At 35.4% G+C, this 24273-nt stretch overlaps 1 protein-coding gene across 5 annotated transcripts in view; it reads left to right on the forward strand.

The window, feature by feature from the left end:
- Positions 1-22409, forward strand: part of LOC123527540 (solute carrier family 2, facilitated glucose transporter member 3-like) — a 36125-nt gene extending 13716 nt beyond the window's left edge. For all 5 annotated transcript variants that reach the window (XM_045307059.2, XM_053523532.1, XM_045307060.2 and 2 more), the window contains 8 exons: positions 8056-8226; positions 9754-9861; positions 10399-10487; positions 11761-11859; positions 13111-13323; positions 16096-16180; positions 19277-19404; positions 20644-22409. In XM_045307059.2, coding sequence (XP_045162994.2) covers positions 8056-8226; positions 9754-9861; positions 10399-10487; positions 11761-11859; positions 13111-13323; positions 16096-16180; positions 19277-19404; positions 20644-20817 — 1067 coding nt within the window. In that variant the 3' untranslated portion in view covers positions 20818-22409. The remainder of the gene's footprint in view (positions 1-8055; positions 8227-9753; positions 9862-10398; positions 10488-11760; positions 11860-13110; positions 13324-16095; positions 16181-19276; positions 19405-20643) is intronic.
- The last annotated feature ends 1864 nt before the right edge of the window (positions 22410-24273 follow it).

Here is a 24273-nt window from a genome sequence, read left to right on the forward strand (position 1 = left end):
ATATTTCACGAAATAAACACAACCTCCCATAAATTTACCCCTTATCATGCTGAACACCATTGATTCTGCCTTTGCGACTAGTGCAAATCAAGATTAGCCTGCACGAAATTTAGCAGGGTAAGAGACAGAATAATAACAATTTAACAAAGAATTTTTTTGGAAAAAAATATTTTTATATTTCAGCATCAGCAACCACTTTTTATACGCCCGTTCGAAAAACGGGACGTATTATGGGAACGCCCCTGGCGGGCGGATGGGCGGGCGGGGGGCGGCGTCCACAGACCTTGTCCGGAGCATATCTTCTACATGCATGGAGGGATTTTGATGAAACTTGGCACAGTTGTTCACCATCATGAGACGGAGTGTCATACGCAAGAACCAGGTCCCTAGGTCTAAGGTCAAGGTCACACTTAGAGGTCAAAGGTCAAATTCAAGTATGACTTTGTCCGGAGCATATCTTCTTCATGCATAGAGGGATTTTGATGAAAGTTGGCACAATTGTTTATCATCATGAGACGGAGTGTCATGCACAAGAACCAGGTCCCTAGGTCTAAGGTCAAGGTCACACTTAGAGGTCAAAGGATACAAGAATGAAAACTTTGTCCGGAGCATATCTTCTTCATGCATAGAGGGATTTTGATATAACTTGGCACAAATGTTCACCACCACAAGACGGAGTGTCATGCGCAAGAACCAGGTCCCTAGGTCTAAGGTCAAGGTCACACTTCGAGGCCAAAGGTCAGATACAAGAATGACTGTCCGAAGCATTTCTTCTTCATGCATAGAGGGATTTTGATGTAACTTGGCACAATTATACACCATCATGAGACGAAGTGTCATGCGCAGTTCCCTTCTTTAGAATTACTTCCCTTTGTTGTTACTATAAATAGCTTATATTGTAACTTTTTCATTACTAGACGTAGGGAAAAATCGAGACCACTTTTCTGTAGTACAACATGCATGTTACATCCAATTTTGAGGTGTATTTTGACCAATCTCTACCTGGTAAGGATTTTTGTGTGGACTTAAAAAAAAAATTTTTTGTATTTTTTTTTTTTTTTTTTTTTTTTTTTTTTTCAAAGATTAACTTCCCTTAGTTGTTACTATAAATAACTTATATGGTAACTTTTTTATAATTGACCGTAGGGAAAAACCAAGACCACTTTTCTGTGGTACAACATAATTGTTACTTTCTAATTTTAGGTGTATTTTAAGGTATCTCTACCTGGTAAGGAGTTTTTTTGTGGACTTAGAAAAACAAAAGAATTACAATGATTACTAAACAACCACAAAATTAAAATTACATCTGCAAATACAGGTGCTAGAGTAAATAAATTTGCTGTGACGGGCGTATATTGTGACATTCTGGCACTCTTGTTATTATTCATAAAGCAACAGGAGGGTTTTTTTGTGGAGGTGGAGCATCAGCAACTATTTTTTTCACATGTAGTTTTTATTTTTCAATGTATTTCAACAAAGCTAAGTAAAGGTTTATCCCCTTACTCAAAAAGCAACAGGAGAGGTTGTTTTTTGTGTGCTACACTCAGCAAAAAGGTTGGGAGATACAGTTGCTGCAGTTGTATTTGTTGTCACACTGTTTCTTTGTAGAGGGTGGCATTTCACACCAGTAGGTTACAGAATGATTTGTCCATTGCACCACTTTGCTGTGGAGATGTGGCACTTCACACCAATATGTTGTAGTTGTGTGACAAGTGATTGAAAAAAGAAGAAACTATTTAAAGATAATTATATTAGGGCAAACAAAATATATATATTATGGGCAAACAAAAATCAAAAATCGTGTATCAACATCAGTTATTGAAATGAAAAAAAAAATGTTTATTAAGTAAATTCAGCATGAAATGAAACATTATTTTCTTCTGAATTTTTTGACAGACCATTTATGTTTTGCCGCTGACCGACATTTGGATGTCTCATTCATACATTTTTTACTGATAAAAATGAAAATTTTCATAAAAATCATATGTCCATATATAAAGAAAATAACAAAATTTGAAAAATGGCAATACAACTTAGTTGATAAAAAATCTTGGAAGTTTAGGATTCATGCAGAAGTTATTGCAGTAACTGTCATAATGTAATAGTATTTGAGAATAGAGGAAATTCATGCATCAAGTCCAGATACTAGAAAATGTTTGTCACAGCATGACTTTGTATAAAATACCATAATACTTTTGTGCATTTCAAAATGAGCATAGAACAGGGTGGGGAGTCCCCATTGCAAAATCTTTTTATACAAATATTTTAGTCACAACTTTTACAGTCAGAAGGCTTATTGTAAAAAAAGATTGGCTGTCAGTATTTGTATAAAAGAATTTTGCGGGGAAGACTTCCCACCATGGTACATGCTCATTCAGAAATGTACAAAAATATTATGGTATTTGTGGATGGTTTCTGTGCATTTTCTTATAAAGAAGGCTTTTAAAAATACTGCAGTATTAAAAATTAACAAAAGTGGGATGAAAACTTGTAAAAATTTTATTTATAGTTTAAAATATTTTTGTATGTGAAATCTGTATGAGGCATTTATAAATAACAAAGAGTATAGAGAAAACTGGTTATGATTTTTTGTAAAATTAAGATTAAATATAAAACATTAACTTTCATCCACCGTTTCCAAAAAAATCATCATCCAATTTTGTTCTGTATTTGCACCCATCACATCTGTTTTTGTGGAAACAAGGTTATGAACAAAAACAGAAGATTGCAAGAAATACAGAATGATGACACTGCACCAAACTTTAGGATTCTTAGAAGGGGAAATTCTGCATAAAATCCAGATGTGAAAACTGGCAGTCACAGCATGACTTTGCAAAACTGCCATCTTATTTTTTGATGAATTCCCCAATTGGTATGAGTGCAAGGTGGGAGATAGGGGATCTTGGTAGCCAAATCTTTAATGCAAATATTGATAAGTGATGATAGCCATAATGTTTATATACAATAAGCCTTTAGGCTGTTTCTTTAGTCTCTCAAGTTACTTCAGATTTTTTTTCCAGAACAAAAGGTTTTTACCAAGGTGTTTTATGTTATGAACTTTCTTCAGTTTTTAACCTTTAGCATGCTAGGTAAATTGTCGTCTGCTGGAAATGTCGTCTGCTAAAATTGTTAAGTTCATTCAATTTGCTCCAAAATTGGAAGAAATATTGTCAGAGTAGCAAACAGCTTGGAACCTGATCAGACGCCGATTTAATCGGCGTCTGATCTGGTTCCAAACTGTTTGCAAAGGCTGTTAAATTCGCCTGCAGCAGGCTAAGGGTTAACAAGATATTGGATGACTTAAGATTGTACAGATATATTTTCAAAGCAAAAATAAGAAGGATTTAACATTATTTTAGGTATGAACTCCAGAATTATCTATAGGCAATTTTATTTACTACCATCTCTAATAAAATCAGTCTCCTCTAGTTGAGTTATGCATATGCGCAAAAAAAAAAAAATCAAAAAAAATCTACCATCATGTTTAAAAAATTTATCATATAATAATTGTTATGATACATATCATTGCAACTTCATCTGATGATTTTGTGCTTTTAGCTCACCTGTCACATAGTGACAAGGTGAGCTTTTGTGATCACCCTTCGTCCGTCGTCCATCCGTGCGTCCGTCTGTCCGTCAACAATTTCTTGTCTGCATGATAATGGTTTCATTTATGATTCTATTTTAACCAAACTTGCACACAACTTGTATTACCATAAGATCTCGGTTCCTTTCTTGAACTGGCCAGATCCCATTATGGGTTCCAGAGTTATGGCCCCTGAAAGGGCCAAATTCAGCTATTTTGACCTTGTCTGCACAATAGCAACTTTATTTATGATTTGATTTTTACCAAACTAGCACACAATTTGTATCACCATAAGATCTTAGTTCTTTTCTTGAACTGGCCAGATTCCTTTATGGGTTCCAGAGTTATGGCCCCTGAAAGGGCCGGAATTAGCTATTTTGACCTTGTCTGCACAATAGCAGCTTCATTTATGATTTTGTTTTAATCAAACTTGCACACAACTTGTTTCACTATAAGACCTTGGTTCCTTTCTTGAACTGGCTAGATTCCATGATAGGTTCCAGAGTTATGGCCCCTGAAAGGGCCAGAATTAGCTATTTTGACCTTGTCTGCACAATAGCAGCTTCATTTATGATTTGAATTTAATCAAACTTGCACAAAACTTGTGCTGCCATAAGATCTCAGTTCCTTTGTTGAACCGGCCAGATCACATAATGGGTTCCAGAGTTAGGGCCCCTGAAAGGGCCAAAATTAGCTATTTTGACCATGTCTGCACAATAGCAACTTCATTTTTGATTTGATTTTAACCAAACTTGCACACAACTTGTATCACCACAAGATCTTGGTTCCTTTGTTGAACTGGCCAGATTCCATCATGGGTTCCAGAGTTATGGCCCCTTAAAGGTCCAAAATTGGCTATTTTGGCTTTTGCAGCCATATAGAGACTTCATTTATGGTTTTATTTGATACAGATTTCCAAAATATCTTCAACAACAATAAATCTTGGATTCCATGACAAATCAGATCCAATTGTAGGTTCCAGAGTTATTTTATATCTGATTACCTCCCCTGATTGTAGTCAAAATGGATTTATATCAGTAAGTACTTATAGGACTTGTTTGAAATTTCATTATTGTCATTAGTTGGACTGAGCCAATCAGGGTAAATAACTATGGACTAACTTTTTAGCTCACCTGGGCACGAAGTGCTCAAAGGTGAGCTTTAGTGATCGCCCTGTGTCCGTCGTCCGTCGTCGTCCGTCGTCCGTCCGTCCGTCGTCAACAATTTGACTGTTAACACTCTAGAGGTCACATTTTTGGCCCAATCTTAATGAAACTTGGTCAGAATGTTACCCTCAATAAAATCTTGGACGAGTTCGATATTGGGTCATCTGGGATCAAAAACTAGGTCATCAGGTCAAATCAAAGGAAAAGCTTGTTAACACTCTAGAGGTCACATTCTTGGCCCAATCTTAATGAAACTTGGTCAGAATGTTACCCTCAATAAAATCTTGGACGAGTTCGATATTTGGTCATCTGGGATCAAAAACTAGGTCATCAGGTCAAATCAAAGGAAAAGCTTGTTAACACTCTAGAGGTCACATTTTTGGCCCAATCTTAATGAAACTTGGTCAGAATGTTACCCTCAGTAAAATCTTGGACGAGTTCGATATTGGATCATCTGGGTCAAAAACTAGGTCACCAGGTCAAATCAAAGGAAAAGCTTGTTAACACTCTAGAGGTCACAGTTTTGGCCCAGTCTTAATGAAACTTGACCAGAATGTTAATCTTGATGATCTTAAGGTCCAGTTTGAATCTGTGTCATGTAGGATCAAAAACTAGGTCACCAGGTCAAATCAAAGGAAAAGCTAGTTTACACTGTAGAGGCCACATTTATGACCATATCATAATGATACTTGGTCAGAGTGTTAATCTTGATGATCTTAAGGTCAAGTATAAATCTGGGTCAGGTGGGGTCAAAAACTAGGTCACTAGGTCAGATCAAAGGAAAAGCTTGTTAACACTGTAGAGGCCATATTTATGACTATAGCTTCATGAAACTTAGTCAGAGTGTTAAACTTGATGATCTTTAGGGCAAGTTTGAATCTGGGTCATGTCGGGTCAAAAACTAGGTCACCAGGTCAAATCAAAGGAAAAGCTAGTTAACACTTTAGAGGCCACATTTATGACCATATCTTAATGAAACTTTGTCAGAATGTTAATCTTGATGATCTTTAGGTCAAGTTTAAATCTGGGTCAGTTGGGGTCAAAAACTAGGTCACTAGGTCATATCAAAGGAAAACCTTGTTAACACTCTGAGGCCACATTTATGACTGTATATTCATGAAACTTAGTCAGAATGTTAAACTTGATGATCTTTAGGTCAAGTTCGAATCTGGGTCATATCAGGTCAAAAACTAGGTCATGGGGTCAAATCAAAGGAATGGCTAGTTAACACTTTAGAGGCCACATTTATGACCATATCTTAATGAAACTTGGTCAGAATGTTAATCTTAATGATCTTTAGGTCTGTAGGTCAGGTGAGCGGTACAGGGCCTTCATGGCCCTCTTGTTTATTATTGGCCATAGGGAAAAACCGAGACCACTTTTCTGTGGTACAACATGGATGGTACCTCCAATTTTTAGGTGTATTTTGACATATCTGTACCTTGTAAGAATTGTTTTTTTCTTTTTGGTTAAATTTCTTTCCTTTGTTGTTCCTGTCCTTTGGACTTAGATATTTTTTCTGAGGACCTTCTTGTCCTCAAGTGCAATGATAACAGGTGAGCGATATAGGGCCATCATGGACTTCTTGTTAAAAGGTTTCTATTACAAAATCAAAGTAGGGATTTTGTCCTGATATACATAGTCTTCATTATGTATTTGCAATGGAGGATAAAATCAATCAGTGTACAAGAGAAAGCTTTGTTTAAGGCAATGAACTTGTATTCTAACACGATCCATAGCAGTAACTATATAAACATGATAAGCGAAATCGCCTATACATGAATCTACGATGAAATATAACTGTTCCATTCCACCCTTTGATTGTAACATGACTGTGAGATTCTACTCTCCTTCCGTTATATGCCGACTAAATATTCAACTTTTTCAGTGCTACGTAGTAGTAATAAAAAGTACATCAAATTTTCTGAAACAAACAGTTTCTAACTGATGAATTTATTTGTTCATATTTTTACCATAAGAAAATGTTTCAGACCGGTAAGTTTCAACTTCAACACCAGAGCATCTATATCTGGTCGTGTGCCTAGTTGGAATATTGGAAAATTCCGTTTTATGCAACGCTTTCCATTCGTGGTTAGGTTTTTGTAATAGCATATGGCCAACCGAATGACATATCAAGCTAAAATGTAGTGCTGTAAAATGCGAAGAATTTGCGTGGTTAGAATCGAAATAATAAATATGTTCGAATAATTTGGATGCGTAATAATTAAATATTCGCATCCGAACGACTGCCCATATTTTATTAACTGATAAAATATAGGCACATATTTATTATTTCTTAAATAACAGTCAGCGATTTATGTTATCTTTGTATGCTATTTTTTGGCAGACTCAGTCATGTGCTATATTTCAACCAAATTCACGCCATATTAGTTAATATGAATACATAATTACATGGACATTTTACTGATTTTATTATTGGGCCAATACCTTGAGCATGGGCACTTCAACAAATGCAAATACAGTTGGAACTCTTCATCTCAAATCCAAGGGTCTGGGCGTTTTACTTCAAGATTACCGAAATTTGAACTAAAATTCTGTTAATTCTTTGTGCAAGTTTTTTCGGGACATTGAAAATGCCCTTGAAATTGCTAGAATTTTAAGAGAAGTGAGTTTAATATATTGAGTCTCAACTGTACCTTCAAACCTATATATAAAAATAACTATAAAAAACTGGTTTTTGTTAGCATGTGGTGTCTTGTAGCATTGTCTAGGTAAATGGGAAAAGAAAATGTTGATCCATCATATTGGTGGTCCTGTGGTCTAGTGATAACATGCTTGATTGTCAGTCCAGAGGTTTGGTGTTCGAATCCTATGTCTGGTACTTGATATTTCTGAGGTGCTCTTGAATGTCTCTGACCTAACTAAGAAGCCAGTACTGGTTATTCCCAGGAAAAACGGCTTTACCTGTGTCAGTGCTATACACTAGGCACATCAAAGAAGCAGATTGTCCATTTGCTAAGAGCTAGGCTAAGCTAGTTGGACAGGTCTGAATCTAAAAGGACCTCTCTCTCTGTTCTGGGGGCTTTCTCTCGCTCTGTCCCTCTAGTCATCACTTTATGTCTGTACTAGAAGAGGAGGAATTTGACACCCTTATTGGCTGCCTTTGCACTGTGTAAGCACTTTTGAATGTGTCACTCTACATAAATCTGGTGTAATATGATATATACGTAGTTTTGAATTATATATTTAGAGAGATGTATATAAAAGATTACATAGTTTTGAACTATAAAGTTAGAGGTGGTCTTTGGTGAAGGTTTTACTGTATTTTGTATCATATTTCAGGGATCAACACGGGAGTAGCTCCTATGTATCTGTCAGAGATATCAACTGTGTCGTTACGAGGTCTGTGCGGTACATTTAACCAGCTGTGCATTACATTTGGGGTCTTCACGTCAACTGTGATGGGCCTAAATCATGTGCTGGGGACTGATTCCCACTGGCAGTATGCATTAGGTAACTTCTTATTGCTTCAATGATTATTTGTTATCAGATTTGTGTGATTTCTGCAGTTAGAAGATGTTGTGTGACTGTACGATTGCTGTTATTTATTCCATGAAATTTCTCAATGCATATCTAACAAATTTTGTGTTACATACTCATTAACACTAATATATGATATATAAATTCATTCTTCAGCCACGTCAATGTTATGTAAACCTTTAATGTGATTTTGCACATTTGAAATGGAGATTGTGTATGTACTAATTAGAAAAAAGCACCTTATTTATCTTTTGATGCATAGTAGGACAATATAGTTGTACATGGTATGGATATTTTATCTGGGTTTTTCTTTTTTGGTATTCCTCCATACTCCCTAATTTCTCTGATGTATTATTTGATCCTGATGGTCTGTGCAGAGTCCAACTGTGAAAATTTTTTTCTAGTCAACAAGCTGCACCTATGATGATATTTACTAGGGCTGCGACGATTTCAAAATTTTGAAACCGGTTTATCTTTTGTATGAAATCTAATCGAACCGGTTAATCGGCTGCCATATTTAAAATGCTATTTTCTTTCCTGACAACCATATGAGGGTACTTCCAGCAGCTAACTGCAGTAGGAACTTATGGAATTTATCGTTTGATGTATTTCACTTTAGATATATCATGACAGACATATCTGAGACTCTGTATTGATTATGTTCAAGCTGATTTGGTTTAGCAGAAATACACTGCGGGTCTATGTGCTGGTCAAAGAAATGTATAAAGAAAAGTTACCATTCATGATATTGTTTGAGAGCGATTAGAGGTTTTGCAAAATTAAAACCAGTTTCACCTAGTAATCGAATCGGATCCGATTAATCGAGTAATCATCCCAGTCATAGTATTTACTGTTAAATCAGTCCCTTAGGATCTCCCTTTAAAGATATTATCTGCCCATCCAGTGCTTATTTATTTAATCAATAGGTATTGATTTATTGTGAGATATATTTAATTTTACTAAATATATGAATTGTTATGAAGGCTTAAATCAAAATGAAATATTATCTAATAACAACTGCTTATTAAAAAAAAAAAAAAAAAAAAAAAAAATGACCAATTTTTTAGTGGCTTTACATAATCTATTCATCCTGTGTTTATTTATACATACTGTAAACTCATTTAATTTCGTGGGCATGAAATTTTGTGGTTTGGTCAAGACGGCAATTTCGTGATGATATGAATTCATTGATTTCAACTTTTGAACATAAAATTAATGGGAATTTTACTTGTTCATTGGGATTAAATTTCAGGTATTGACTCAACCACGAAATCCATGAAAATTAGTCCCCCACGAATATTAATGATTTCACAGTATGTAGTATTCTACACCCTACCTTGCTGGACACGACTGATTCTGCCTATGCGACCTCAGTACTGTACACACAAATAGACACGTCATGTTTATTTTATGTTTTAATACATAGATACTGTTAAGTTATTGTATTTTCAAATGTAAAATTTTGGCCTACTTTAAACTAAAGACACAACTGTATTTCAGGCTTTCCTGCTCTAATGGTAGTGTGGCAGTTGTGTACATTATCATTTTGTCCAGAAAGTCCACGGTTTCTTCTCATACAGAGAAATTCTGAGGAAGAGGCAGAAAGGGGTAATACTTTATTGATAGTTTTAATATGTTCGACCATAAGTCTATCTTGGCTATAAGCCTGTTTAGGAAGTCCAGAGTTCTGTCTGAAAGCCAGAAAGAGGTAATACATGTACTATATTGATATTTTTAATACATTCAGCCATAAGTCTGTGTCATCTATGTCTGGTTTAGAAGGTCCAAAGTTCAATTTCATATTGAGAAGTTCTTAGGAAGATGTAGAGAGGCAAAAAGTTCTATCTGGTTTATGTGAACAATTATAAACTTATTGTTCATTTTCAGCCATATGTCTTACCAAACCTACAAAAAAGGGTGTTTTTTTCAGCATCTGATATAAAACAGTTTGTTTCAGTTCTAAATGGTATTCTGTTGTGACTTTGTTTTACTGACAGAAAAATGCAAACATCATTTTATCATAAATCTTCTTTGTTGCCATTTGAAGGTATATTCATTATTCTTACTGATGGTAAAATATGTACTAGTGGGGATGTGGTTAACAAAGATTAAGTTACAAAGTACACAAGATTGATCAAATTTCAGCATTGGTATGGTTACGTGGTACACATGATGTCAGTGATGAAATAGAAGAGATGATAGCTGAAAGAGAACATGCTAAGCATATTAAAAAGGTATACCATACTTTATTACAAGAGCCTTCCGTGGCCAAGTGGTTTAGGTCGCTGAATCCAAATCACCTGCCCAATACCGATATGGGTTCAAGCCTCACTCAAGACATTGATTTTTTCATGTGAGGAAGCCATCCAGCTGGCTTACGGAAGGTCGATGGTTCTACCCAAGTGCCAGCCCTTGAAGAAATTATGCATGAAAGGGCACCAAGGGTCTTCCTCCACCCTCAAAGCTGGAATGTCGCCATGTGACCTATAATTGTGTTGGTGCAATGTTAAACCCAACAAAAACAAAAATGTACTGTATTATAAGCTTTTCGGTTAGTTTAAAACTACTCTCTTCAGGGAACATATTAAATTTTTTATAGTTTTTCCCCAACTTCTGGAATAGGAAAGTTATTTCTAAATGTAATACCGTATAGCGGGTTAATTCTGCGGGCAAAACAATATGCGGTTTAGTCCTAAAATGGGCCTAGTTTATTTCTGTTTTTCTTTTTATTTCGATCGAGAAAAGCAGGAATTAATTTTTGCGGTTTGCATAAACCGGAAGTAAATTCTGCGCATGGAAAATAGCTACCCCATTTACTAAGTCATAATCTGATTTCTTTTTATTACCGTGCATGATTAGAAATCAGAGTTAAAAATAAATACTGTAGGTCTAGTACCGGTAATTCATTTTAAAAGTTTGTTACAAAATGCGTTGGACAGTTACAGAAGAACTTGAAGCTATAAACGTTTGTCAAACTTTTCATAAACCTAGAGTGTTTTGTGATATACACTTGTAAAGATAAAATGCCCAAAACAGTAACCATTCATTAGTGGACAATAGATTGATACAATAACAAAAGCAGTCAACCACAATCGATAAGGTGTGAATGACTTGACAGCAGATGAAAAACTTGTGAGATAAAGATAGTGGGTCAGTATATTAAACGAAATATCAAAGTTTATTTCTGCGTCAAAAATTCTGCTGATAGTTTAAATGTATGGAATTTATTTCTGCATGACAGCCTTGACCCGCAGAATAAGCAGAAATAAAAACCTGCAGAATTAACCCGCTATATGGTAGCTTCTATATTTGTTTTTTAAAAAATCTGAATTTTTGGTATTGATTTAAAGATGGTAGCAACTCAAATTACAAAGATTGCATTATTTCTGAGTGTATTGAAGCATTCTAGAGTAAAGGTAAAATGTGCAGTTAAATTTACTAAGGTAAGATGTATCTCATTAAGACCTTGCTTTTTGATGACTCATGCACATGTTGTTTTTTTTTCAGTTTACTGTCTGTGATTTATTTCATACAGAGGAATTACGTACACCCTTAGTTATATGTCTAGCAATGCATCTATCACAACAGCTGGCTGGTATAAATGCTGTAAGTATCTATATGAGCCGCGCCATGAGAAAACCAACATAGTGGCTTTGCGACCAGCATGGATCCAGACCAGCCTGCGCATCCGCGCAGTCTGGTCAAGATCCATGCTGTTTGCTTTCAAAGCCTATTGCAATTAGAGAAACTGTTAGCGAACAGCATGGATCCTGACCAGACTGCGCGGATGCGCAGGCTGGTCTGGATCCATGCTGGTCGCAAAGCCACTATGTTGGTTTTCTCATGGCACGGCTCATATATTGCTATATTTTCTTGATGACCTGGAGGAGACATAAGCATATATTAGGCACTGTATGTTTGTTTTTAATATTTGAATGATTCGGGGGATTTCAATGAAACGTTTCACAAATGATGAGCATACTAAAGTGTGTTGCAAGAATCTTGTCTATATGTTGCAGGTCAGACATTAGTCACTTAATAGTGATATCCCTCGTTATCTATTTCTGATATATATGTGCTATCTCACAGAGAGGACTGCCATAACAAGTGGCTATAACCGCCAACTTAAAATCTTTGCTCTTCACCACTGTGTGTTGAAGTTTAGCATTTCACACCAGTTTCCAAAAATAAATTTATCATTTCAGCTAATCGTCCATCACAGTAAAAATTATTAAAGATAACTGAATGTAAATTACAGAGCTTGAAATGCATTTAAATCAGTATGGTAACTATTATGTAAATTGCTGAAATTTTTGAAAGACTGATTTTAATGGAAGTTTCAGATAAGATGCGATCCCACAATTTTGTTAAATAAAATTTATGCGCAATATCTCAAAAGGCTAAACAGAAAATAAAGTTATTATCTCTGTCTCAGTTATCTTTGACGGTAAACTTTAAATTTATTTTGGTAAAAAACTTTTAGAGGGCATTCACAGAATTTTTGTGTTGCAAAAATATTTACCTATGCAGTATGTTGTTTTAAAGTACATATGCTAGAGTGAATAAAATGTTTACATATGAGCCGTGCCATGAGAAAACCAACATAGTGGGTTTGCGACCAGCATGGATCCAGACCAGCCTGCGCATCCGCGCAGTCTGGTCAGGATCCATGCTGTTCGCTAACAGTTTCTCCAATTCCAATAGGCTTTAAAAGCGAACAGCATGGAGCCTGACCAGACTGCGCGGATGCGCAGGCTGGTCTGGATCCATGCTGGTCGCAAACCCACTATGTTGGTTTTCTCATGGCGCGGCTCATATATTAAAGCATGAAGAAAAGTCATATACATATAATTACAGGTTATATATTATTCAACGAGTATATTTGAGACAGCAGGGTTATCTGAAAGTTATTCACAGTATGCCACACTCGGTACTGGGGCTGTCAATGTATGTATGACATTTGTCTCCGCACTCATCATGGATAAAGTCGGGCGACGTAGTCTACATTTACTAGGATTAGGCGGAATGTTCATAGCTAGCTATATTTTAACTCTAGGACTTATATATGATGTAAGTACTGGTATATTTATTATGCACCCCCTTCAAAGAAGACGGGTGTTTTGTATTGTTTCGCTCATTGTCAGCCTTGGGGTTTGTTAGTCAGTGTCTTGGTTGGCCTGTGGGTAGACCATTTGGTATCCGATCAATAACTAGAAAATGCTTGGTCCCGCAAACTTCCACTGCCTTTGGACAGATGATTTGTTCTCTTTCAGTGGTCATTAGGTCAAATTTCAAGGTCAAAGGTGTTACACATTGTTGGTGGTGGTGTCATAGCCATGTACGTGTTGAGAGAAAGAATGAAATATTGTTGCAAAAAGGCATAGACCTAGATGAAACAAATTCAGATATTATGTGAAAAATGAAATGTAATACTAAAGTAACTCCATATCCAAACCTTTCTCACAAATTAGTGGTTTCTCAGATAAAATATAAATATAGCATTGTAGATAATTCTAATCAAGTTAAGGCATGTGTCATGTATTTACTTGTGGCAGTTTTAACTTCAGCACAAATTGGTCCATGTGGTTCAATGAAATCTTGTCTATGAAAGGAATTGGAATAACTGTATTAAACTTGTTTGCTTGAAAGAAGCGACAAACTGGTTCTACACACTTGATTTGCTGTATCTCTGTAATTCTAGCAGGTGTAACTGGTTTTGATTTTGCACCTCATATTTTTATTTCAATGTAAATGAGGTCTTACCCAGAGATTTTAGTCCTGTTTTGGTGCAATGTAACCTGTACTGTGTTGGTGCACCATAAAAATCAGACATGTTATTGTGCTAAAGATTTTTGTTATCAATTTTTGATGTTTTATGTAAAAAAAGGGTATTGACATGCCATCATTTCTGTTCAAAGATTCAATTTAGCACACTTAGAAATGGAATACTGTGAAACAATTTAATTTTTGTTGGTATAAAATTTCAGGGTTTGAGCCAAAACAGCATTTTTGTATTGTTGATTATAGGTGTATTTTAAATTGAAAACATTTTAATACATTTGCACTAGGAAATATTATCCTGTGGGAGTAATTTTCATGGGTACCATGGTTTTATTAATCCGTGGAGTTAAATCGCAAGATCAAATAAAAATTCATTTACACTAAATACCTGCGTAAATCAAAAATATTATTTATAGGTATCTTTGTAAGAAAGGCCCCTAAAACAGAGTGAGAGCTAAAATATTGTACAAGTCTGTTTAGGATCACTTTGACATTTAATAAACACATATGTGTCCATAGTGCCTAGCTCAAGACAACTTTCTGAAAAAAACTAAATCCATGTGTTGTGTTTGATCCCCAACTGGGGCACCTGCTGTCAGTTAAGATATTGACATGTACAATTGATTGTGGGGAAATTGTAGTAATTGTTACATGCTGAGAGCTAGTTAGCACATTGGAAGAATTAAGTAATAATATATTATCAGTAATATCTTAATCTATGTGTAGAAATAGTTTTTTTGAAGTAAAAGAAATGTATTTCAGGTAATATTTTTAGCCAAGCTAGTAGAATTATCACATATAATGAAAAAACAGTGACAAAATTTCTGTTATTTTCTGAAAATTGTCTAGTGCTTTTCCAAGAATTAGAAATATGATACATAGATGAATAATATATAAATTTAGGTGAAAAGATAGTGTTAGCCCTGCAAAAATTGCCTTTAAAGGTATTAATCTCCAGATTTCGGCTAAAAAACTATCTTTCTTTAAAATTGAAATTTGGTCATAAAAATGTATAATTAACATTTGAACACAATTTTTGTTTCCAAACTATCTTATCAATGCCAAATCAAGAAAAAGTATGCCCGATTAGGGAATCGATGCCGGGTTGCTGCTATGGACTTTTTTTATGGTCTTGACTAGTACACCACAAAGGAATATGTACTAAATGGTCTTTAAAAATAACACTTTATAATTAAAGCAGTTTACCTCCAGTACCCTGTTAAAAATGTTTTTCAATTTTGAATGGAAAAATTAGTAAAATTATTAATTATGTCTCCAACCACACAGTGGTATGGGAGACATCTAAGACTTACTTCTGTCTGTGCATCTGTCTGTCACAAATCTTGTCAACACTCAAAGTCAAACATTTCTCATCCGATCACTAAATTTCAACAAAAGGTGTTTGACCGTTAGTCCTCGGCCAAGTTCGATAAGTAGCCAATTCGGCCCAGGCACTTCAGAATTACCTAAAATCAGCCTTTTTACTCTTCAGAGGTATTTTTGTAGTGAACAAACAGTATATAAAGACTGACTTACTATTTACATGATAAGGCAGTTGTGGGAGACATGCACTTTTCTCAAAAGCAGCTCTAGTTCTTACTTGTTTCCTGACCAAAAATCTGTCAGTAACTAAGTTTCAAGGTCTTTTTAAGAAATATAGCAAAATTTTCCGATATCCCAACATTTCTCTTCTTTTTATGCTGTTGTAATATTGTCTGGAGATCAGTGCCTTTAAGGTGTTATCATTCATATTAGAAAATGTTGAAATATCATGAACACTGTGCATTTCATCACACTTTGGAAGATGATGAAGATAAATAATTAATTCTGTTTTAAGTTTGTGTGTCATACTGTTTGCATGTGTAGTGCAAAAAGAAATAAACAGTCATTAATAAAATACAATATAAAGTCGGTCTTAAGAAATATTTCTGTAATGTTCAATTCTCCTTATGTTGTTAAAATGGATTAAAAATGTTTAAAAATTTCTTTACACATATATTTTGATATCTGTTATTTTTGTTGTCATTTTATTGTATCAGTTTAAGTATTATAATTTTTCAGCAATATGACTCGGGACATTCCTGGGTGGGTGTGATTTGTGTGTTAGCTGTGGTGTTCTACATCATATTTTTTGCTTCCGGTCCAGGTGAGTATTTCATTTCTTTTGAACCATCCATATAACTCTGATCCTCATTTTAGTTTTCTTCTTATGCCCCCGAAGGGAGGCATATTAGTTTTCAACTGTCCGTCCGTTCGTTAGTTCGTTCGTCACAACGTTAACTTTTTGCATGATGGCACTTTACTCTCAAACCACTGCACCCAGGACCTTCAAACTTCACATGCTGATAGTACTTATTGCGTACATGACCCCTACTGACTTCGGGATCACCAGGTCAAAGGTCAAGGTCACCAGGTCAAAGGTCAAGGTGCTGCGGGGGCATTTGTCACCATTAGTGACAGCACTTGTTTTTTCATGTTTCATAAGATTGTTGTATTGCCCATTTCCATATCCTTAAATCACTCAATGCCATTCTTTCGTATCACCAGTTAAATTTATCTAACATCATTCAGTTTCATATTGCCAGTTTTTAGCTCACCTGTCACAAAGTGACAAGGTGAGCTTTTGTGATCACGCAGTGTCCGTCGTCTGTCGTCCGTCCGTCAGTCCGTCCGTTCGTGCGTCAGTCCGTAAACTTTTGCTTGTGACCACTCTAGAGGTCACATTTTTCATGGGATCTTTATGAAAGTTGGTCAGAATGTTCACCTTGATGATATCTAGATCAAGTTCGAAACTAGGTCACATGCCTTCAAAAACTAGGTCAGTAGGTCTAAAAATAGAAAAACCTTGTGACCTCTCTAGAGGCCATATATTTCATGAGATCTTCATGAAAATTGGTCAGAATGTTCACCTTGATGATATCTAGGTCAAGTTCGAAACTGGGTCACGAGCCATCAAAAACTAGGTCAGTAGGTCTAAAAATAGAAAAACCTTGTGACCTCTCTAGAGGCCATATATTTCACAAGATCTTCATGAAAATTGGTCAGAACGTTCACCTTGACAATATCTAGGTCAAGTTCGAAACTGGGTCACGTGCCCTTAAAGACTAGGTCAGTAGGTCAAATAATAGAAAAACCTTGTGACCTCTGTAAAGGCCATATTTTTCATGGGATCTGTATGAAAATTGGTCTGAATGTTCATCTTGATGATATCTAGGTGAAGTTCGAAACTGGGTCACGTGCGGTCAAAAACTAGGTCAGTAGGTCTAAAAATAGAAAAACCTTGTGACCTCTCTAGAGGCCATATATTTCACGAGATCTTCATGAAAATTGGTCAGAATGTTTACCTTGAAGATATCTAGGTCAATTTCGAAAGTGGGTCATGTGCCATCAAAAACTAGGTCAGTAGGTCAAATAATAGAAAAACCTTGTGACCTCTCTAGAGGCCATATTTTTCATGGGATCTGTATGAAAATTGGTCTGAATGTTCATCTTGATGATATCTAGGTCAAGTTCGAAAGTGGGTCACGTGCCCTCAAAAACTAGGTCAGTAGGTCAAATAATAGAAAAACCTTGTGACCTCTCTAAAGGCCATATTTTTCATGGGATCTGTATGAAAGTTGGTCTGAATGTTCATCTTAATGATATCTAGGTCAAACTCGAAACAGGGTCATTTGCGGTCAAAAACTAGGTCAGTAGGTCTAAAAATAGAAAAACCTTGTGACCTCTCTAGAGGCCATACTTGTGAATGGATCTCCATAAAAATTAGTCAGAATGTTCATCTTGATGATATCTAAGTCAAATTTGAAAATGGGTCACGTGCCCTCAAAAAGTAGGTCAGTAGGTCAAATAATGAAAAAACGTTGTGTCCTCTGTAGAGGCCATATTTTTCATGGGATCTGTATGAAAGTTTGTCTGAATGTTTATCTTGATGATATATAGGTCAAGTTTGAAACTGGGTCAACTGCGATCAAAAACTAGGTCAGTAGGTCTTGAAATAGAAAAACCTTGTGACCTCTCTAGAGGTCATACCCTTGAATGGATCTTCATGAAAATTGGTCAGAATGTTCACCTTGATGATATCTAGGTCAAGTTTGAAACTGGGTTACGTGCCCTAAAAAACTAGGTCAGTAGGTCAAATAATAAAAAAACCTTGTGACCTCTCTAGAGGCCATACTTTTCATGGGATCTGTATGAAAGTTGGTCTGAATGTTCATCTTGATGTTATCTAGGTCAAGTTTGAAACTGGGTCAACTGCGGTCAAAAACTAGGTCAGTAGGTCTAAAATTAGAAAAATCTTTTGACCTCTCTAGAGGCCATATTTTTCAATGGATCTTCATGAAAATTGATCTGAATGTTCACCTTGATGATATCTAGGTCAGTTTCGAAACTGGGTCACGTGCGGTCAAAAATTAGGCCAGCAGGTATAAAAATAGAAAAACCTTGTGACCTCTCTAGAGGCCATATTTTTCATGAGATCTTCATGAAAATTAGTGAGAATGTTCACCTTGATGATATCTAGATAAAGTTCAAAACAGGGTCACGTACCTTCGAAAACTAGGTCAATAGGTCAAATAATAGAAAAACCTTGTGACCTCTCTAGAGACCATATTTTTCAATGGATCTTCATGAAAATTGGTCAGAATTTTTATCTTGATAATATCTAGGTCAAGTTAAAAACTGGGTCACATGAGCTCAAAAACTAGGTCACTATGTCAAATAATAGAAAAAACGACGTCATACTCAAAACTGGGTCATGTGGGAAGAGGTGAGCGATTCAGGACCATCATGGTCCTCTTGTCATATAATATTTGAGCCGCACCATGAGAAAATCAACATAGTGCATTTGCGACCAGTATGGATCCAGACCAGCCAGCGTATCTGTGAAGTCTGGTCAGGATCCTTGCTGTCCGCTAACAGTTTCTCTAATTGCAACAGGCTTTGAAAGCGAACAGCATGGATCCTGATCAGATCCTGGATCCAAGCTGGTCGTAAATGTACTGTTGGTTTTTTCATGGCGCAGCTCATTTATATTCTTACTGCACTATTTCCAAATTCTGGTTTTGCCAGTTGTGCATATACAACACCCATTTCTATATTTTATATTGTCAATTTTTATATCCTTACATCACCCACGTTTCAGGTATTGCCAGTTTCCGTATATTCTTGCAAAACTCTTTTCCATATTTTTGTATTTCTCATTTACGTATTGCAGTTTTCCGTATCTTTAAAACCTCTGTTTCAGGTGCTATACCATGGTTTTTCACTGCCGAGCTTTTTGCTCAAGGCCCAAGGCCTGCTGCAGTCAGTATCGGGGTTCTCGTCAATTGGTCGGCTAACTTCTGTGTTGGTCTGTTTTACCCATTTCTTCAGGTAAGACAGAATAGCATGGAATACTGTAAACCTAGAAATGTTCGCGGATACTATGTTTCGTGTTTTTCAGAACGTGGACATTTTCGCGGATACAAATATTCGCGGAATCATATCCATCGCGAATCCCGCGAAAGTGAAGTCGCAAATGAACGTATTTAGTATGCTAAAGTAATAGTTGCATACTTGCATTTATAGTATTCTCGAAAACGTTCAGTATTTTGTACCCTTTAATTATAAATGTACCCCAATCCTTTTCATCCATATCAACGGTTATTCACACACCCGATTATTGACAGTCAGTAAATCGCTGTTATTACACTATCATTTGTTTGCCATTTAAAGCAGTATATTTTGTTAGGAGATTAAACAACACTTAGCAGAAATAGACACAATATTTTACTTACAAATAATACATGTGTATATCGCATTTGCTGCCGACTACAAATTGCATTATATGTCATTCGATAGATGCATATTTTTTCTGTTTTTATCCCCTGTTTGCCTTAAGATCGATATTGAAAAGGTTTATACATCATAGAGAAATAACTTGTCAATCAATTGAGTTAATGTGGATTTGTGCACTCATTTTATACAATTATGGTACTAGAATTTGAGCTATTAATATCCAGGTATATGTAAGTACAGAACCATCTTATAGCAATCTATTTAAGCTGAAGCTAGAATCTTTCGCGTTTTTGTTAGATCAGAGTTTTTCACGGCTGTTTAATTTCACGGAAACATACTACCCGCGAAAGGCGCTAATTTAAAAAGCGCGAAAACATTTCTAGGTTTACAGTAGAAAAAAGTTTTAATTTTACATTTTCATGTTATAAGTATTCTTTTGCCACACTTGTCTTTATCTAGTTTCTTGTTAGTGCAGTTTCCATCATTTTCTGCTAGTAAGTAACGTTTTGTTCTCTGTAGAAGAGGAATGTCCAGGGAGAGCATATGCTCATGTTGTGGAACAAACTTGAAACCTATTTTATTACTAAACAGAATGGTTCCTGTTAAACTGATTTTGTATTTCTGTACAAATGTTTGAACAAATGCAGACAGAAATGCAGATGATAAGTTTCAATAACTTTAATATTTATTGTTTCAGGTTAAAATTTAGTTGGCAAATTATACCGAACATGTGACAAGCCAAAGTTATAGTTCACAGTACCAAGTTTATTAGTTATCAGAATGGGTTGAATGTTTTCAGTGCACTATTAAATTAATTTGCATATTTATTTACAGGAAGCTATAAAAGCCTACTCATTCATCCCTTTTGTTGTGTTCCTGGCAATATTCTGGGTGTACACGTTGTTCAGGGTACCGGAGACGAAAGGGAAAACCATTGAAGAGATTACTGCTCAGTTTCAAACAAGCGTAAGGTACAGTCCGGTGCCTGTAACAGATGAAAATGATTAGAATTGTTAAATACAGTCAAACTTTGTTCGCTGGAACTTAGCAGGACCGGCAAAATTTGTTGGAGTCATCAGTAGTTCAAGCCATCGAACAATATACCAGTACATAATACAGAGACTTGAACCTTACAATGAGCCCAAGCGAGGGACAGTGCTCGAATTATCCAAGTTCGAGCGAACGAAGTTTGACTGAAGTTTGACTGGCATAATTGGTTTAGCCATTCAAATTAATATGTTTTGTCTTTAAGGCCAGTACTGAATTGAAAGTTTAAAGAGTTTATGTACCATAAGCCATGACTTACTTATAGTATTTTTACCTCTTTTTAAGACTTCGTATAAAAGGTCTGAAAATGTTTAAATGGATTGTATGACAGGAGCTTCAAAACATTATTTGTAAGCAGCATACTGTAAAATAATGCCATTCATGAGGAACAAATTGTTTAGTATTTTGAGGCTGGTTCAACTAGGCCATAAAATAGAATACCCTTTATTCTAAAATGGGACAACCATGAAATTGAGTTCCATGGAAATAGCAATTTTGGCTGAAACCACTAAATCATTGACCTCTCTCAATGGCAATATTTGATCTGAAGCCGAATTTATAAAGTTTCTCCATTTCTTATCTCATGGAAGTATGGCAGCTGATGCTCGTCATCAAATGGTATTTTAATTTGGCTGTTCAAAAAAATATCCACCCTCAAGCAGGTTTTTCAGGAGAGGAAGTAATTCTTAGTAATATGAAAAGGGAGATTAATTAATTATTGAAATTTCTGTTCAGAAAGGCACCTCTATTATCTTTTTGAACTTGAATTGGGAAAGTGGGACTCTGGCAATGATGCTTGTGGGGGGGAGGGGAGTTGATAGGAAAGACAGATATTTTCTTAGAAGCTATAACATTTGTTTAAGTTTTCTTTCTCTAAAGTAAAGTTGGGTAACTTGTTCTTCTTATATTGACCATCCCTCTATCCATCTGGGTAGAACATTTCTGATCGTTTAGGCCTATGGCAGTTTCTTGGTGACTCTTGTATTCATTAGGCGACTTCTTTTGTGTTGACCTCTAGATTGAAAATAGTTTTTGGTCAATAATTAAGACAACAATCAGGCCTTCACCTAACAAATCTTACAGAATGATCAATGATGCCTATAATTTTAAAGGTCACTTGGTTAAAGGTCAATGTGAAAGTGACACCAAGACTAAAATCAGCTTCTGATCAATTCTCAAGATTAGTAACTAGAAAAATACTTGGGTCTGTAACCGTTATGGTGACCTTTTTTTTTTGTTGACCTTTGGCCTTCAACTTCATTGAATGATCAACTTTGATCAAAATATGACCCCATATCGTTTTTTGTTGGTCAAGGGTCACAGCATACTTTTGATTAAAAATAGCATACTTGTTCATATTGACAGGCCATCGTGATGTAGGGGTGCCATTATACTGTCATGCGTTTTACTAACAGCTTTTGTTTGTGTTTTAACAGTTACTTATACTTTGGTTGAAAGTGTGTCAGATTTTTAGTGCAATATTTGTACAAAGTAAGCTTTGTTTATTTTACTGTTATAGACATATTTATATTTATTAAAATATACAACATGAAGGAGTGACCCTTTTTTTTACTTTACTACATACCACTTTATTCTTTTGCTCCTGACCTCTAGAATAAGTGGATCAATTCAGTCCAATAGTAGGGCCTATAGCCCCAACCTACAAAATTGAGTATAAATGTACACGTTACGAGACACTTGTGAGGAAATTATACAAGATTAAGAAAATAGCTTGATTGCACATATATACTTATTTTATGCATGCCTGTATTTATAATGCATATCTCCATTGCTTTCACAAACCACTGCCAATTCTCACAAACAACAACAACAAGTTAGCATAAGCAAAGAAGCTTTTTATTTGAATAAAGAAAGTTTATATATAAATAATATTAAATAACTGAGGAATGTTTACAGAACAACCAAATATCAGAAAGGAATTGTTCCCTGTATTCTATAAAGAATCGTAAATTGCACATTTTAAGTACTACAACAACGACTGATTCAATAGCTTTTGTGAAAAATGTCACATGATGACAATATACTTCTTATTGCACTGACAGTCAGATTAATTGATAGCTTGTTAAAGCTTACTTCTCATCACAAATTAAAACCTTTAGCCTGCTAAATTTCTGAAATGGACTGGTACATCATTCAATTTGGGCAATACCATTTATTATTTGAAGGGGTGTTCACCAAAAATTTATTGAATGAATAGCCAAAAGTGCAGACCATGATTAGCCAGCACGGACGCGCAGGCTGATATTGGTCTGCACTGGTCGCAAAGACAAATTCACTTGCTGCCAGCAGGCTAAAGGTTAACCAAATGGTTTCCATATTTATGAAACTGCTATGACAAAAAATATTGCAAACATTGTCGGATACTAATTATTACCTCTATGCAAGTCAATATAATGTGTAGCAAAACGTTTCATCACTTTAAACCGTGCAATATAACTTTATTATTATATGATTTTAAGTACGCAAGTACTTATCATTTCAGTCTTAAAGTCCATTTAGTACACATGTACTTATTATTACAATCTTCAAGTCTGTACCTGTCAGATTTTCAGCTCAGAAATTTTGATACATATCTCGCTCGGACAGATAACGGTCAAAAGTATGCATACAAAATCTTTGATTACCCATGAGGTCACCGAGTGTCATATCTCCTTTTCATTAACATGGCTGAAATTTGATAAACTTTCTAAACAAGAGCTGTCTGTAAGAGACAGCACGCTCGGCTTTTCTCAGTGCTTGACTCTGAATTAGAGCTTTGCCAGTAAAAACTTCATAAAACTTTAACCAAAAAATTCTAAGTTAAAAAGGGGCATAACTCTGTCAAAATTCAATCAGAGTTATGGAGATTGTTTCTCCTGGTGTAGACTTTGACAGTAAATAACTATTTTAAATAAAAGCCAAAAGCTTTGATAGTAACAGAGACATTTGACTTTATAAAATTTTTTTAACAAAATAAGTCTAAGTTAAAAAGGGGCATAACTCTGTTAAAATATTTAGGATAAATTGATGAGAACAGTTATAGCAATTACATTTAAATTTCTTTGATACACTTGAAACAAACTTTCTTGGACTGACTTTTTTCTGCAAATATGGGGATACTTTGAAAAAACAAAAATGATAATTTGTAAATGGCAAACAGAGCTTCTAGAACAGAATGATACTTGCCAAAGCCGATAGTCCTTAAAGAGGTCATATACAGTTAATTCTGTATAATAACTACTTCAGTATCTCTAACATATCTTTAATACTGGTAAATAATCTACATTCTAATGCACTGATTACACCATTATGATAGACAATTACTGTCGGATTTCTTTTTTGTCTTTGTTTTTGGTTTAGCACTGTTTTTCAACAGTATCTAACCTTTACCCTGCTAAATTTCTAAAACAGACTGGT

This window comes from Mercenaria mercenaria, chromosome 14, assembly GCF_021730395.1.
Source record: "Mercenaria mercenaria strain notata chromosome 14, MADL_Memer_1, whole genome shotgun sequence".
NCBI lineage: Eukaryota > Metazoa > Mollusca > Bivalvia > Venerida > Veneridae > Mercenaria > Mercenaria mercenaria.